Raw genomic sequence first — 16,564 nt, 5'->3', positions numbered from 1 at the left:
GAAGCAGAAGAGATTTAAAAAGGTGGCAAAATTATACAGAACAACTATACAAGAGCGAGCTTAACTTCCCTGATAACCACAATGGGGTGGTTACTGACCTGGAGCCAGACATCCTGGAATGTGAAGTCAAATGGGCCTTAGGAAGTCTGAGCAACAATAAAGCTAGTGGTGGTGACAGCATTCCAGTTGAACTATTCAAAATCTTAAAAGACGATGCAGTAAAAGTGCTATACACAATATGCCAGCAAATTTGGAAAACTCAACAATGGCCACAGGATTGGAAAAGGTCAGTTTACATTCCAATCCCAAAGAAGGGCAATGCCAAAGAATGTTCAAACTACCTCACCATTGCACTCATTTCTCATGCTAGCAAAGTTATGCTCAAAATTTTACCAGCTAGGCTCCAGCAATATGTGGACCGAGAACTTCCAGAAGTACAGGCAGGATTTCGAAGAGGCAGAGGAACTAGAGATCAAATTGCCAACATACGCTGGATCATGGAGAAAGCTAGGGAGTTCCAGTAGAACATCTGCTTCATTGACTATGCTAAAGCCTTTGATTGTGTGGAGCACAACAAATTGTGGCAAGTTCTTAAAGAGATGGGCATACCAGAACATTTATTTGTCTCTTGAGAAACTTATATGCAGGTCAGGAAGCAACAGTGAGAACTGAACATGGAATCACTGATTGGTTCAAAATTGAGAAAGGAGTTCAGCAAGGCTGTATACTGTCGCCTTGTCTATTTAACTTGTATGCGGAGCACATCATGAGAAAGGCGGGATTAGAGGAGTCACAAATTGGGATCAAGATAGCGGGGAGAAATATCAACAACCTTAGATATGCAGATGATACCACTCTAATGGCAGAAAGTGAAGAGGAACTTAAGAGCCTGTTGATGCGGGTGAAGGAGGAGAGTGCAAAAGTTGAGATGGAGGGACTCCCTGGAGAAGTGCCTAATGATGGAAGCGATTGAGGGCAAAAGAAGAAGGGGACGACAGAGAATGAGGTGGCTGGATGGAGTCACTGAAGCAGTCGGTGCAAACTTAAATGGACTCCAGGGAATGGTAGAGGACAGGAAGGCCTGGAGGATCATTGTCCATGGGGTCACGATGGGTCGGACACGACTTTGCACCTAAGAACAACAACAACAGATAAAATCTGGTAATTCCAGCATTTAGAAAAAGAAGAAATCCTTCTGTTTGGGTTGGCAGGCAAACATCTTTTCAGCTAAGGAGAGGTGGATAACCCGAAGGGGGTGGGGTGGGGTGGGGCGGGGGAGTCAGTCAGGGCAGGGCCCTGGGAGTGGCCGGAGAGCCATCATTGCCCAGTCATCCATGTGCAGGAAAGGAATTTTGTAGCCACTCTAACATTTAAATAGAGATTCTGAGAGCACCTCTATTTGGACTATTAATACAGGTTTGTGGCCGTGGAGAGGCCTGCTTTCCAATGCAGTTTGGAACGACTTGACCAAGCTTAGGGTGGCAATTATAGACTGTAGTGCCCAGCAATACATTCCAGAGTTAAACTGCTGTTTGTGACCAACAGTTTGTGTTTTGTTTTGTGATCAGAGTGGCAAGATCCAGAATTCATGAGAGAAGTTGAAGCAGCTACAGGGGTTGATCTTGGATCCTCTCGATACTGTGGGAAAGGAGGAAAAAGCAAAGGAAAGAAAAAGAAATACCCAAACCTCACAGACCTGAAGCAGCAAGCAAATACGTCTCGTTCCCGCCTTGGAAAGAAAGTTTTTGACAAGTAAGAAATGTTCTTGTATACTACACTTATTCTGTTGTGCAGGGTGATTTAGGTTTCGTTTACTGTATTGCCTTTGCAGTATACATTTTTCAAGAGAGAATCTTGAAATTACATTTGACATTTTTATATTTTGATTTCTTTACTGTGCTTGTGGCTAACTTTTCTGCTGTACATATAAAATATACAAGGCAAAATCTAAAAATAACAAAAGTATAGTGCAGAATATAAAAACAATAAAATGAGTCACAGTTCTTTTTTGAAAAAACCTTGCAATATCTACAATAAAACCCCAAAACCTGCAAAAATAGCAGCATTCAAACTATTATTCTCCTTCAGTAACAGAAGTCCTCCAAGACTGGTCAGGTCACGCCTCCACTAGCTCCAGGCAGGGCTATGCAAATTAGTATGCCTTTGAGGGGCCATGGCAGGCTGATGACACTTCCAGTATGAAGACCCCACAAGGTCTTCGTTGTGAAGCTCCACGACCCTGCAGAGCCTTGGGCTTTTAGGAATTGAGAAAGGAAGTTCGTCGTCATTGTCCTGAGCAGTCCCACATGGGTTCTGCGCAGGCCAGCCGCTGGAAGATTTTTCGCTAGCCTGGAGACAACTAGGGGTGGCTTCTCCAACCAGCGTCTAGTAGCCGTTTCCCACCTAACAGCCATGTGGCCAAGGAGGAGCCAGCCCCCATCCCTTTTCTTTTTGCCGCTGCTCTGTGAGAGGACTTTCCTTTGACCCGGGCTGACAACTGTACCGTATGTTTAGTATGTCCCATAATGTCGGTGCCTGTTTGGTTGGTCAAACGTTCATGCCTATTCTGAACGTTCTGAGCGTGCCGCTAGATTAAAGGCTACTCTTTGGCCTTATCTGTATCAGCCTCACTCACCGTGTGGCTGTCTACATCTTCTGAGACACCCCTCAGGTCCTCCTTTTTTGGTTTCCGTGAAATTCATTTTGACCTCAGATCCATCTCCCCAGATCTGACTCAACAGTGATCTTCATCTGAACCTCTCCTTTGAAGAAGCACCAGTCGAAGAAGAAAACTCACACAGTTCAAGCCTTTTCAAGATGAAAAACCCACCACCTCCCGAGGAAGCCTCTTCTACTGAGAAACCATGCTAACTGTCAGGAACTTCTTCTGGATGTTGAGACGGAATTTCTTGTGAATTAGAATCATAGAATCATAGAGTTGGAAGGGACCATACAGGCCATCTATAAATATGTTAAAAAGTACCAGGCCGAGCACCGAGCCCTGAGGTACTCACCTCTCTCCAGTCTGATGAAACACCATTGACAACAACTCTTTGAGTGCGGTTCTCTAACCAATGCCCTATGCACCTGACTATCTGAAAATCCAGATTGCAGTCCTTCAACTTATCCATCAGAACTTCATGCGGAACCTTGTCAAAAGCTTTACTAAAATCCAAGTAAATGACATCAACTGAATTTCCCCGATCCAGCAAACCTGTTACTTGGTCAAAAAAGGATACCAGGTTGGTCTGGCAAGACCTGTTGGAGACAAATCCATGCTGACTTCCTTGGATCACCAAATTGTCCTCCAGATGTTTGCAGATCGCTCCCTTTAATATCTGCTCCATTATCTTCCCCACAACAGAGGTCAGACACACTGGTCTGTAGTTTCCCGGGTCATCCTTCCTCCATTTTTTGAAGATCGGAATAACGTTTGCTCTCTTCCAGTCCTCCGGGACATCTGCAGTCCTTAAAGAGGTCCCGAAGATGATGGACAAGTTCTTTGAGTACTCTCGGGTGCATTTCATCCGGACCAGGGGATTTGAACTCATCCAGTGCAGCTAAATGCCTCTCGACAACCTCTCTATCCATGTTAACCTGCCACCCAGACACTGTCCTTTGGCTATGGCCATCTCTAGATGTGCCTAAACACTTTGACCTGTGGGAAAAAACAGATGTAAAATAGGCACTAAGCCTTTCTGCTTTCTCTGCATCCTCCGTTAGAGTTTGTCCATCCCCACCCAACAGTGGGCCTATTGCCTCTTTTACTTTACGTTTGCTCCTCCCATAACTGAAAAATCTTTTCTTGTTACAACGGGCTTCCCTGGCCAATCTTAGCTCACTCTCAGCTTTGGCCTTTCTGATGATTGATCTACAGTGCCTAGTAATCTGTAGGTACTCTTCTTTAGAGCTCTGTCCTTCCCTCCATTTCCTGAACATTTTCCTTTTCTTTCTTAGTTCCTCTTGAAGTTCTCTGTTCATCCAAATAGGCTTCTTAGAGCTCCTGCAGTGTTTTCGTCTTTCTGGGATAGTCATTGATTGAGCATGCAATAGCTCCTGTTTGAGTAGCGCCCACCCTTCACGTGCTCCCTTCCCTTCCAGCATTCTCGTCCATGGTATGACACTCATCATGTCTCTGAGTTTATTAAAGTTTGACCTATGAAAATCCAACATCCGCGTCTGGCTACAAGCTTCCTTGGCTCCCCATCTCAAAAGGAATTCTATGAGGACATGGTCACTTCCCCCTAGGGTCCCCATCTCCTTCACCTCATCCACCAACTCTTGCCTGTTGGTCAGTATTAAGTCCAGTATGGCTGAACCTCTTGTGGGTTCATCTACCATTTGATAAATTGTCAGCCAGGCAGGTCAGAAATTAATTTCATCCCATTGATTCTGGTCCATCCTCTGCAAGAGAGAAAAATTCTGCTCCATCCTCTACACGTGGTGCCCAGATCTCAACACAGGACTCCAAGTGAGGCTGAACCCGAGCAGCTTAAAACGGTACCATCACCTCCCGTGATCTGGACACGATACTCCATTTGATACAGCCTAAAATTTGCCTTTTTAGTCATCGAATCACACTGTTGACTCTTGTTCAATGTGTGGTCTAAGACTCCTAGATCCTTTTCACACATGCTACTGCCAAGACAAGTCTCCCTCATCCTATGCAGATGGTTTTTCCTACCTAAAAGTAGAAACTTTACATTTGTCCCTATTGAATTTCATTTTATTCAGTTTAGACCAGTTCTCGAGCCTATCAAGATCATCCTGTATTCTGATTCTCTCTTCGGTTGTGTTTGCTACCCCTCTGAGTTTAGTATCGTCTGCAAATTTAATAAGTATCCCCTCTAATCCCTCATCCAAATCATTTATAAATATGTTGAACAACACAGGCCCCGGGACAGATCCCTTCGGTACTCCTCTTGTCACTCTACTCCAAGGGGATGCTGAACCATTAACAAGTACCCCCTGGGTATGATCTATCAACCAGTTACCAATCCACCTGACAGAAACAGGATCCATATCGCATTTTACCAACTTGTGAACAAGCTCTCTGTTCCAACTGCTCAAGGACTGACTGTTTGATGATTTCTTCCAAAGTTTTTTCCAGCTACACATGTCAGACGTTAGGGGAATATATGTGAAGACCTGGATCCTGGGCCCCAGTTTCAACAACATTTGAATGAGTGTACTTTCCTGCTCAATAAAAGAAATCCTTGCTTTAAAGTCAAGAGTTTGCTTTTCTGGGCAATTGAAGATCCTCACTGTTTGTCTAAACTCCAAAAAAGGGGTTCCGAGCCCCCTGTTCGACCAACATATGTATGGAAGGAGACTCAGGTCCCCTTCAGCAAGGACCCTTTGTTCACTGTCTGCCAAAGCTGCAGCTCACAGTTTGGTGATTGGGCAGTCTCATGTAGGGAGTTAAGGTTCCAGGAGAAGGCTATCGACACAGTGATTGTTCTAGGAAGGGCTGTGCAAACCGGGTGAATGTCAGGGCCTGACAGGTCTTCCACACTTGGCTAAATCCTCTTTAGGAACCTTCAGTGTCTCACTGGTCCTGCAAGCCAACCAGTTGTCTGATTCCTTTCTTAAAAGGTAACTATGCTTTTCAAGTGTGATTGAAGCAGTGGCATAATCATATATAATAAATAAAAATAAAAAATATGAGTCAGTGGCCAGTGGCCAAGTGCAGGACACCCTCCACAGAGCAGCTGGTCTGCTCAGCAGCCTTTGGCATAGAGCAAGTCCCAAGCTGAGCGGCCTCAGAGGAACATGCATGTTTCCACTGGTTGCTGCTGTGGCTGCAGGGGCAGAGCATGGAACCTATGGCCATGGGGCATTGATACGCCGGGGAACCTTTCTGAAGCCATCTTCCATGTGGTTGTCAGGATGCGTAGACTACCTTTGGTGAAAGAAGCCAAATTTCTTCTGTTACCCCAAAATCTGCATGAGCTACTTTGAGGGATGTTCTTTATTATGTTCCTCCCCTTGCCTCGATGTAATGGAGGTTATGAGTAATGAAAACTCATATCGGTTTTTTTCTCCTTGCCGGATGGCCCATTGCCGTGACGCTCTCTTATTATCTGCTCTTGTTTTGAAGAGTCAATAAGCCATAAAGTTCTAATAAGCAAAATTTCACATCGCCTCTGGAAAATAAATTTTAAAAGTTGTTTTAGTTTACTGTGCTTTGTGCTAATGATTTTGGATGTGTGTTAGAGGCAGGCGTGGGAATCCAATCTGTCATCTTTTAATGGGTTTCATAGTTTGCCGCACTAAACACGACAATAACCTTGGCTTCATATAACAACCCCAAATTACTTGAAATGTACAGGTGATAAACCCGGCCTCCCGTCTGCCAATAAAGTTAAGTGAAATTGCACACAGATCATCAGAGTGGGATCTCATTTCATTTACAGGATCTCACAAGCCAGTGGTGCTAATGCGAAAGCTACATGGAGGCGTCAAGGCCACGGTGTTGTGCTAAAGACTCTCTTTTCTCTGCCAATTAAATCGCATCCCAGCTACAGAGCCGTGGCAGGGCCGGCTGCTGCTCTGGCCAGGGCTGCCGTCCGAGTGCCTCTTAAAGTGCAAGCACTCCGTTGAGAAGCAGCCCTTCAGAAGTATTCTCTGTCTTCAGGTGAAGTGGTGAGGGACTGCAACAGTAAAATATGCTCATGACTTCCAAGAGTTTGTTTATTTATTTTTGCATTTATATACCACTGATCTCAATTTGACTCACAGCAGTTCAAAGTAAAACAATAAAAACCAGTGCAGCCCCTACCCCCCCCCCAAAAAAAAAGAATAACATTAAACATTATAGACGTTAAAAAGAGTTCTGACTCCTGCCCCTTGTCCAACTCGGGTCAAAAGTTCTTTCATTGGGAGCAAGGGTCCTGACCTAAACAACGCTAAGGGGTCCTCCGTTGGTAGCTCTGGGACCCTGCCATGGCCTCAACCACACGCCTGGCGGAAGGAAGGGCTCCATCTTGCAGGCCCTGCAGAAAGCTGACAAATCTGACAGGGCCCACAGCTCTTCCTGGAGCTTGTTCCTCCAGGTTGGGGCCAAGGCCGAGAAAGAAAGTCCTGGCCATGGTCGAGGTCAGGCGAACGTCCCAGGGGCCTGGGACCACCAGCAAATTCCTAGCCGCAGAGCGGAGGGCCCTGCAGGGGGCATAAGCAGATAAGCAGTCTCGCAGATAAGTCGGGGGGACAAGCCGCAAAGGAAAAACAGGCCATGGAAATTTTAATTAATAAGTAAATGGCACTTGACAGGCACTTGACAAGCAGTAAATACGAGGAGCGTTTTTACTGCTGGGTCTTACACCTGCACTTCCAGCTGTTTCAGAGGGCAGGCCATCATCCAGAGGCTGGTGCTGGATTGCAGTTTGAGGCTCTGCCACGCACACCTTGGCAGAGGCTCAGTACAACACAGCGCCTGGCTCCTCTTGCTGCTCGTCGGGCAATCTCGGCATGCCAGTGCTAGGAGCCAGCGGCACGGCAAGGTCTTGGCCACTGCACGTGGCTTGTCAGCCTTCCAGGCTACCTGGGTGGGACAGGCGGCTGGACTAACTGAATCCAGCAGGGCTCTTCTTACCCAAAGAATCTGCCAAATGTCACCAGGGATTAAGCCAAGGAAGGAGCCAGTCTGAAAGGAAGCGCTTCCCAGAGATTTATCTGATCAATTCGTTCCCTGCTTAATCTCCTTGCACTCCCCGGTGGACAGTGGAGCAGCTCAGCGTTGTTTCAGCAGGATGCTCTGGCCAGCTTCTTTTGTTTTTAGGCTTTTCCCCTTGAATGTTGTTTTCCTGAATAATCAGCCCTGGACTTCAGGTGGTTTCACTCCCCACAGAACGGTGGAGACATTCTGCCTGGACAGGGCTCTGGCCCAAGTCCAGTCCAGTTGGTGCTTATTGCTGCCGCTCATTCCCTCTTAATATGTAAAATGTTTTCAGTTCATCACGTTTGGCCAACTTACAGAGGAGCAAAATGCTGCAGAGGTTGCCCTCTAGAGGTCCATGTTCCCTGCGTTTCCCACCACAGGCCTTAAAACGTCTCTAAGTAATTGTCTGCAATGGATGGGCGGCAGAGGGGTAGGCAGTGCAAGATCATTACACTCAAAGACCACCATTTGTTTATTTCTGCTAATGAGCTCATTGCTGAATTAAAAATGTTTATATTGCTGTAGCTAATTTAGTTAACATAATGAATTAGTTCTGCTTCATCATCAGGAAGGTGTGATTAGTAATTAATCACACTCCATTGTTTTTGCTAACATATTCATAAACGTGGCCCACATTTGCATGAGGGATCCGTTTAGTGCTCTTGTTTTCATCTTGTCTTGCTTTCTCTTGCAGAGCAGCAATGAAACGGGTGGTGAAAGCAATGAATCAAGTGGACCAAAAGAAACATGAAAAGTTTGCAAACCAGTTTAATTATGCACTCAGCTGAACCGTGATCCGTGGCAAAGTCCCTGATGCTGTTGTGACTCACTTCTTTAGACTAGTACTGTAATTAGTAAAGCATAAAAAAGAATGAGCACCTTATTACAGTTTGTATTAAGCAGAAGCTTGATGACTTGAGTAGGAAGGCATGTCACAAAACGTGCAAAACCCAGAAATATTCGGGGGGGGGGCACTTTGGTGGAGGGAAGAGGGCTGGATCAGCTTGGAAGGGGATCTCTGTTCAGGAGAAAGGTGTTTTTCCCTCCAGCCCATTGCAGTAAATGGTTTTATTTTGCTCTTAGATTCAAACATTGTTATTATTCAAATGTTATCATATTTTACAACCAGGGGCAAAGCCCATTGTATCCAAGAATACAATGGGCATTAGAGCTTGGTGTTGGGAAGAGGAAGGGGAGGAGTTGTCCAGTCTGTAAGAGCATGGGGTTGAATGTGTGTGTTGTGTAGGAGGTTGTGGTGGCGTGGTGGCAAATGACGGTATGGGTGTGGAGATATGGGTGTCAAGAACCTGTGGTGTGGAATGTTCGTTGAGTGTGGGAGAGGACTGACCTTTGGGAATTGTGGCACAGTGGTTACAGATGAGCTTTCCAGAGCCATGCCCTCAGATATGTGAAGGGAAATCAGACTGGAGACTCTTCTTAGGGGAATATTACATGGCAACCAATTCCTCCCAGTTCTGTGTCATTTCCCTTCTTGTGTGAATTAAGCCACAGACACCGAAATGTCCCCCTGCCCTAATACACATGGGGTAGTCACAGTACACAGGTGTACACCCTGTTCCTTCTGTCTCCATTTTTTCACTGTTGATAAAATGTTATGTACTCACATGCTTCTTTCATTGTTGCTCCATAGAAGAAGAAGAGCTGGATATTTGTACCCTGCTGTTTGCTACCCAAAGGAGTTTACAAACACCTTTTCCCTTTGTCTCCCCACAACCGACAACCTGTGAGGGATGTGGGGCTGTGAGAGGTCTGAGAGAACTGGGAATGGGATGCAATCACCCATCAGGCCTCAGGTGTCTCAAAGCATTCTGCAATTGCCTTGCCTTCCTCTCCCCATAACAGACTTCCCGTGAGAAAGGTGGGGTAGAGAGAGTACTAGCTCATGGTTTGGTGTAGGATGTAGTGTCTCACTTTGAAGCTGGCAACCCTAAGAGAAGGTCTCTCTGTGCACAGCAGTCTTGACCTTAGTCAGGTTCATGCACACCTAGGTAGTGTGGAATTTCAGAACATGAACTTACACCAATCTGGCAACCTTACCTCCTCTCTGCAATGTTTTCTTGACCTGAAATAGGTCAGGAGGTGGTAGGTGGCTGTGGGGGTATCAGCAAAGTGAGACACTAAACCTAAAAGTATTACACATTTTTGAGGGCCCGTTTCCAGGAATATGTTCAGACCAAGGACAGCCAACCACAAGGTGGGGCCTGGAGATCTCCTGGAATTGCTGCTCATCTCCAGACTATAAAGATCAGCCCCCCAGGCAAAAAAGGCTGCTTTAGAGGGGTGTGTAGCATTGTATCCCACCGAGGTTTAGGGCAGCCAGCCTCCAGGTGGGGCCTGAGAATCCCCTAGAAGTACAGCTCATCTCCAGGCAGTTAGACTGAAGAGAAAGCTCTCCCCCTCACATGCCCCCTTCTAAAGGAATGCAAGTGGCCCCAGACCACCCTTGGTTGCTTGGCTGATGATTTCTGCCCTTCTGAAGCCTGGAGCCTACTGCTGCCTACTGCAGGCCCTGTCATTGTCCACAAGGCCAAGTCATTCATAGAATCATAGAACCATAAAGTTGAAAGGGAAAAGTCTCCCCCATCTTATATTGGTGTATTTGGTTTTTCCTACCTAAATGCAGAACTTTACATTTGTCCCTGTTGAATGCTCAAATATTAACAGCGACGAAAGCCATTACAGATTAGCTTATTTTGTAACGTATGGAATCTCAGGGAGAAAGGTAGATGAAAATTAATAAAATGAAAATATTCTAATAAGAATGCATAGGGGTTTAAACTTGACTGATGGGTTTTAATAGGTTTCCAAAGCACAAAGTATTTGTGAACTGGAAGCTGGGAGCTGGGAGCAGCTTAGCCTGCCTGCTTGTCAGTAGCCTGAGGCTACAATAGTGGTTGAGATCCTGGCTATGCAAACCTTTCTGGGCGTCTTCCAAGAATAGTTGGACGTAGTTCTCAGTATATCTAAGTTACATCAAGTGGTTGCCCTGGTGACCAGCCCCTCAAACCATGGCTGTGGGAAATGCCCTTCTGTTGCCAACACAGGACCGGAAAGGCTCTTTCTTCATGCAGCAGCCAAGACCGACACAAAGGGGCCTCTCAGGAGTCTCCCTTTAGTCCCACACTCTGAGTCAAGCACTGTTGTCAAAGCAACGCTGGCAGATGGTCACGTTCTGGCTAAGAAACAAGGTGCACAGATCCTCTCTGCTCCACCTCAAGTAAGAGTTGTCCCTCTCTGCATGCCTCTCAGAGAGACTAGGCCTTTTCATAGAATTATAGAGTTGGAAGGGGCCATACAGGCCATCTAGTCCAACCCCCTGCTCAACGCAGGATCAGCCCTAAGCATCCTAAAGCATCCAAGAAAAGTGTGTATCCAGCCTTTGCTTGAAGACTGCCAGTGAGGGGGAGTTCACCACCTCCTTAGGCAGCCTATTCCACTGCTGAACTACTCTGACTGTGAATTCCCCCCCCCCCGATATCTAGCCTATATCATTGTACTTGTAGTTTAAACCCATTACTGCATGTCCTCTCCTCTGCAGCCAACAGAAACAGCATCTTGCCCTCCTCCAAGTGACAACCTTTCAAATACTTAAAGAGGGCTATCATGTCCCCTCTCAACTTCCTTTTCTCCAGGCTGAACATTCCCAAGTCCCTCAACATATCTTCATAGGGCTTGGTCCCTTGGACCCAGATCATCTTCGTCGCTCTCCTCTGTACCCTTTCAATTTTATCTACGTCCTTCTTGAAGTCACCTCCCTCCAGTCTGATGAAACACCATTGACAACAACTCTTTGAGTTCGGTTCTCTAACCAATTCCCTATCCACCTAACTCTCTGAAAATCCAGATTGCAGTCCTTCAATTTATCCATCAGAACATCATGGGGAACCTTATCAAAAGCTTTACTAAAATTCAAGTAAATTACATCAACCGAATTTCCAAGATCCAGCAAACCTGTTACTTGGTCAAAAAAGAAAACCAGGTTGGTCTGACATGACCTGTTGGAGACAAATCCATGGTGACTTCCTTGGATCACCAAATTGTCCTCCAGATGTTTGCAGATCGCTCCCTTTAATATCTGCTCTATTATCTTCCCCACAACAAAGGTCAGACTCACTGGTCTGTAGTTTCCCGGGTCATCCTTCCTCCCTTTTTTGAAGATCGGAATAACGTTTGCTCTCTTCCAGTCCTCCGGGTCATCTCCAGTCCTTAAAGAGGTCCCGAAGATGATGGACAAGGGCTGTGCAAGTTCTCTGGAAAGTTCTTTGAGTACTCTCGGGTGCATTTCATCCGGACCAGGGGATTTGAACTCATCCAGTGCAGCTAAATGCCTCTCGACAACCTCTCTATCCATGTTAACCTGCCACCCAGACACTGTCCTTTGGCTATGGCCATCTCTAGATGTGCCTAAATACTTTGACCTGTGGGGAAAAACAGATGTAAAATAGGCACTAAGCCTTTCTGCTTTCTCTGCATCCTCCGTTAGAGTTTGTCCATCTACCCTTTGATTAATGAAATTGTCAGCCAGGCAGGTCAGAAAGTTGCATGACTGAGGATGCTTTGCAGAGTTTGTTTCCCAGCACACATCTGGGAAATTGAAGTCAGCCATGGTGACAAGGTCCTGCCACTTGGATATTTTCTCAAGCTGCTCACAAAGTGCAGCATCCACATCCTCTCGTTGCTCAGGCGGTCGATAGCAGACACCAACCACCACACTGTTTTCCCCTCGCTTGTTTTCACCCAGATGCTTTCCACTGTAGATATACTCTCCTTCACTAGAATTTCCTGACAGGTAAGCCCTTTCCTCACATACAGTGCCACTCCTCCACCTCTTTGATCTATTCTGTTTTTTCTGAACAGTTCATATCCATCCACCATTACATTCCAGTCATGAGAATCATTCCACCAAGTTTCTGTGATGCCTACTAGATCATACCTTTCCATCAGCATGCGAAGTTCCAGCTCTTCCTTGTTATTGCCCATGCTTCGGGCGTTAGTATAAAGGCATCTGAATCCTTTTACCTTTGGTTCCCTATGAGCTGGCTTTCCTGGTTGGGCTGCCCCCAATCGGTCTTCTTCCTTACTCTCCCTATGTTGAACGTCTCCTTCCCCTTGTGGCTTCAGTTTAAAGCTCTCCTGATGAATCTCCCCAGGTTTCTGCCAAACACATTCTTCCCCAGCTTTGATAAGTGCAGTCCATCAGGTGCTAGTAGGCCTTCCTCAAGAAAGCCTATCCCATGGTCCCAGAAACCAAATCTCTCCTGCCGGCACCAACTACGCAGCCACTGATTCACCTCCATTATCTTTCTCTCCCAACGCATTCCTCTTCCCTTGATAGGCAAGACTGAAGAGAATACCACTTGCGCCTCCATTTGCTTGAGATTCCTCCCTAGATCTTGATAGTCTGTTTTAATAGGAGCAATGGTATTCATGGACATGTCATTCGTTCCCATATGGACCATCACAAATGGGTAGCAATCCGTAGATTTGAAGAGTTTGGGCAGCTGTTCTGAAAGGTGTTTAAATTTTGCCCCTGGCAAGCAACACACCTCTCGGGTTAGGGAGTCGGGCTCAGCCACATGGCGATCCATTCCTCTTAGCAGGGAGTCTCCAATTACCAGTACTCTCCTTTATTTTTTTCTTCTCAACACCATTTCCTTCTATCCCCGTGGCCTCTTCACTTTGTCTTAGACTTTGTTTTGGGACCTCTTCCCTCGTTGACACTTGCACCTCCTCTGCAAGGGCCTGAAATCTATTCTGGAGCTCCAAAGGCTCCGAGAACCGTCTCGCTCTACGCCATTGAGTCTTTTTCCTAACTGTCTGCAGTGGCTTCGTAATGAGGTCAATCCCCTTATCCTCTTCAGGACTGGTTGTATCCTCTTTATTCTGAGTTGAACAGCTCTGGTCTATGAACTCCTCTCCTTAATTTGGGTCAGAGTAATAATCCTCTCTTCTAAGCCATTAATCTTTTCCTCCAAAAATCTTACCAGCTTACACTTGGGGCAGATGTAGTCCATCTTGTCTTCAGGGAGGAAGGCAATCATGTCACACTCACTGCAGATGATGGGATGAGTGTCCTGGAGGTCCATTGTAACTTCTACGCAGTGCAACTACTATGGAAATATAATCTACTGATGATTCTAATTGCTAGGCGAAGAACCCCAGGCTAAGAGCCCTTTGTCTTGCACCCTTCGGCTTGCGCCAAAGGCTCATGCCTCTGGCGAGGAGTAACCCTTTTTAATCCTCCCAGCAATCACCTCACTCAGCACCACAATAGCCTCACCTGGTCAGCAGCAACACTCCCCAGCAGCTCTCTCCACGTGCTCTCAGTTGTCTGAGCTTTTATGTAATCTCTTGTCAAAATTCAAGTAATGATGCAGACTGAGGCCTAGAAAGAAAGAAGGAGGTGGGAGGTCCTCCTCACTGGTGGTGGGCAGATCCTTCATCCCAGCAGTTTCAAGACCTCTAGGAGTTGAGCCTACACATTCCATTTTGTTGAAGTAAGGACTGCTTAATTGGTCCCCGGTACTGTTGCAAGATTCCTGGTCTGCCTGATTGGTTGAGTCACGTAGTTTGCAACCTCAGTCATTTGTCAAGTTACATTTGATTGGACTATCTCCTGGTGGACAGTGAGCCAGATGCCTCTTCGGCCACATTGGTCCAGGGTCTGCAGGCAGTGACAGAGTGGCTTGAAGCAAGCCGGCTCAAACTGAACCCAGCAGAGGTCGCTCTGAGACAGTTTTACTGAGACAGGCGGTATATAAATCTACCAATAAACAAAAAATCATGCCAGCACAGGTTGCTGGGTATAAATAGAATCATAGAATCAGAGAGTTGGAAGGGGCCATACAGGCCATCTAGTCCAACCCCCTGCTCAACGCAGGATCAGCCCTAAGTATCCTAAAGCATCCAAAAAAATGTGTATTCAGCCTTTGCTTGAAGACTGCCAGTGAGGGGGAGCTCACCACCTCCTTAGGCAACCTATTCCACTGCTGAACTTGACTGTGAAAAGTTTTTCTTGATATCTAGCCTATATCGTTGTACTTGTAGTTTAAACCCATTACTGCGTGTCCTCTCCTCTGCAGCCAACAGAAACAGCATCCTGCCCTCCTCCAAGTGACAACCTTTCAAATACTTAAAGAGGGCTGATGTCCCCTCCCAACCTCCTTTTCTCCAGGCTGAACATTCCCAAGTCCCTCAACCTATCTTCATAGGGCTTGGTCTTTTGGCCCCAGATCATCTCCGTTGCTCTCCTCTGTACCCTTTCAATTTTATCTACGTCCTTGAAGTGAGGCCTCCAGAACTGCATGCAGTACTCCAGGTGTGGTCTGACCAGTGCGGTATACAATGGGACTATGACATCTTGTGATTTTGATGTGATGCCCCTGTTGATACAGCCAAAAATGGCATTCGCCTTTTTTACCGCTGCATCACACTGCCTACTCATGTTTAGTTTACAATCCATAAGTACCCCAAGGTCTCGTTCACACACAGTGTGACCTAGAAGCGTATCCTCCATCCAATAGGCATGCTTTTCATTTTTCTGACCCAGATGCAGAACTTTACACTTATCTTTATTAAATTGCATCTTGTTCTCTTTTGCCCATTTTTCCATTGTGTTCAGATCTCGTTGAACTCTGTCTCTAAATAAAGACACTTCAGTTTAGTTTCTAACCTATGTCTGGATTACAATTGGTCTTGAGAGACCTTTTGATTCTGGAGGGGCCATGTGGGTCTGAGCATCTGACTTCGAAACTGTTGGGCTTAGCCTTGCAAAGGTCACATCTGGATTCTGAGCCTGTATTTGTAAAAGTGCCTGGGTTAGATATATAGCTTTATTATTATATCAATGATGTTTTATTGTATTGTTGCACAAACTTTTAATAAACCCTATTAATTATATTTTGTGGCATTCTTCAGTTTTGGGGTTTTTGGGATTTCAGTCTGAATTCAGTATTTTGGCCCGTATTGGCTACAGCTACCATAACAACTGTTTCTGGAACTCACCTTGTAACTATTCTACCTTTCTTTTCTTGTTAATAGCATCATAGAGGTGGAAGAGACCCTGATGATTCTGCCATTATTTAGTGATCTTGATATAGCTAGGTATTGTCAGACGTTGCAAGGACTCACAACCAACTTCTTAGAAATAGAAAGTTTTATTGAGAAGTACTTCATACACCTAGACTAGAGAAGTCAAATCTGCCTGAAGACAGATTTGCTTCTCCTTATCAATACAATTCTCCCGCCCAAAACTTGAGAGTTCCCAAGGGAGGGGAGGAAAGAAGAGGAGACAGATACAATTAAAACAGTGATACTTTCACATGGCCTTGGCTGTCTTCAGGCTCAGATAAGGTGTTATGGTTTCCAGAACCAGACCCAGCCGAGAGGCCTCAAGGAAAAGTACATTCAGAGATAATGGCTACAACAACATAGTTTCACTTTTAACGAGCATGCATGATATAGAGGCCTGGAGCTCCCAGGCACCAAGCGGCAACAGGCAATCTAACTGTCATGGAGAAACTCAGGCTAATTTATGACAGGGTTTTTCTAACAAACCTGACATCCCTCCGCACTAAAACAGACTCCCCCATTACCCCGCATCCACCGGCCGTGGGCACAATGGGAAAGCACGATGGAATGCACGGAGAAGGCGAGGGGCTTTCACATTCCCCGCATCAACCCACTCCCTCTCCCCTGAAGGGAAATCTTTCCAATCCACCAAGTACTGGAGCCGGCCCTTGTGCAAACGAGAGTCCAAGATCTGGTTGACTTCGTAGTGGGTGTCCTTGTCAATAAAGACAGGCACAGGCGTTGAGAGCGGAGGGTGCCACACATCCGGCAAGGGGGCGCGCCGCAGCAGGCTGGAATGAAAAACCGGATGCA

The 16,564-nt window shown here is 46.0% G+C and overlaps 1 protein-coding gene across 4 annotated transcripts in view; it reads left to right on the top strand.

Moving 5' to 3' along the window:
* Nucleotides 1-15,580, top strand: part of UVSSA (UV stimulated scaffold protein A) — a 96,473-nt gene extending 80,893 nt beyond the window's left edge. For 2 of the 4 annotated variants that reach the window (XM_077344032.1, XM_077344030.1), the window contains 3 exons: nucleotides 1,569-1,752; nucleotides 6,417-6,637; nucleotides 8,355-15,580. In XM_077344032.1, coding sequence (XP_077200147.1) covers nucleotides 1,569-1,752; nucleotides 6,417-6,603 — 371 coding nt within the window. In that variant the 3' untranslated portion in view covers nucleotides 6,604-6,637; nucleotides 8,355-15,580. Of the gene's footprint in view, nucleotides 1-1,568; nucleotides 1,753-6,416; nucleotides 6,638-8,354 lie in introns of those variants that run through there. The other 2 variants (XM_077344031.1, XM_077344034.1) reach the window with 2 other exon arrangements.
* The last annotated feature ends 984 nt before the right edge of the window (nucleotides 15,581-16,564 follow it).

This window comes from Paroedura picta, chromosome 6, assembly GCF_049243985.1.
Source record: "Paroedura picta isolate Pp20150507F chromosome 6, Ppicta_v3.0, whole genome shotgun sequence".
In the NCBI taxonomy this organism is placed as follows: Eukaryota; Metazoa; Chordata; class Lepidosauria; order Squamata; family Gekkonidae; genus Paroedura; species Paroedura picta.
Note: the sequence above shows the minus strand (reverse complement) of the source record. Positions and strands in the feature narration are given on the sequence as shown.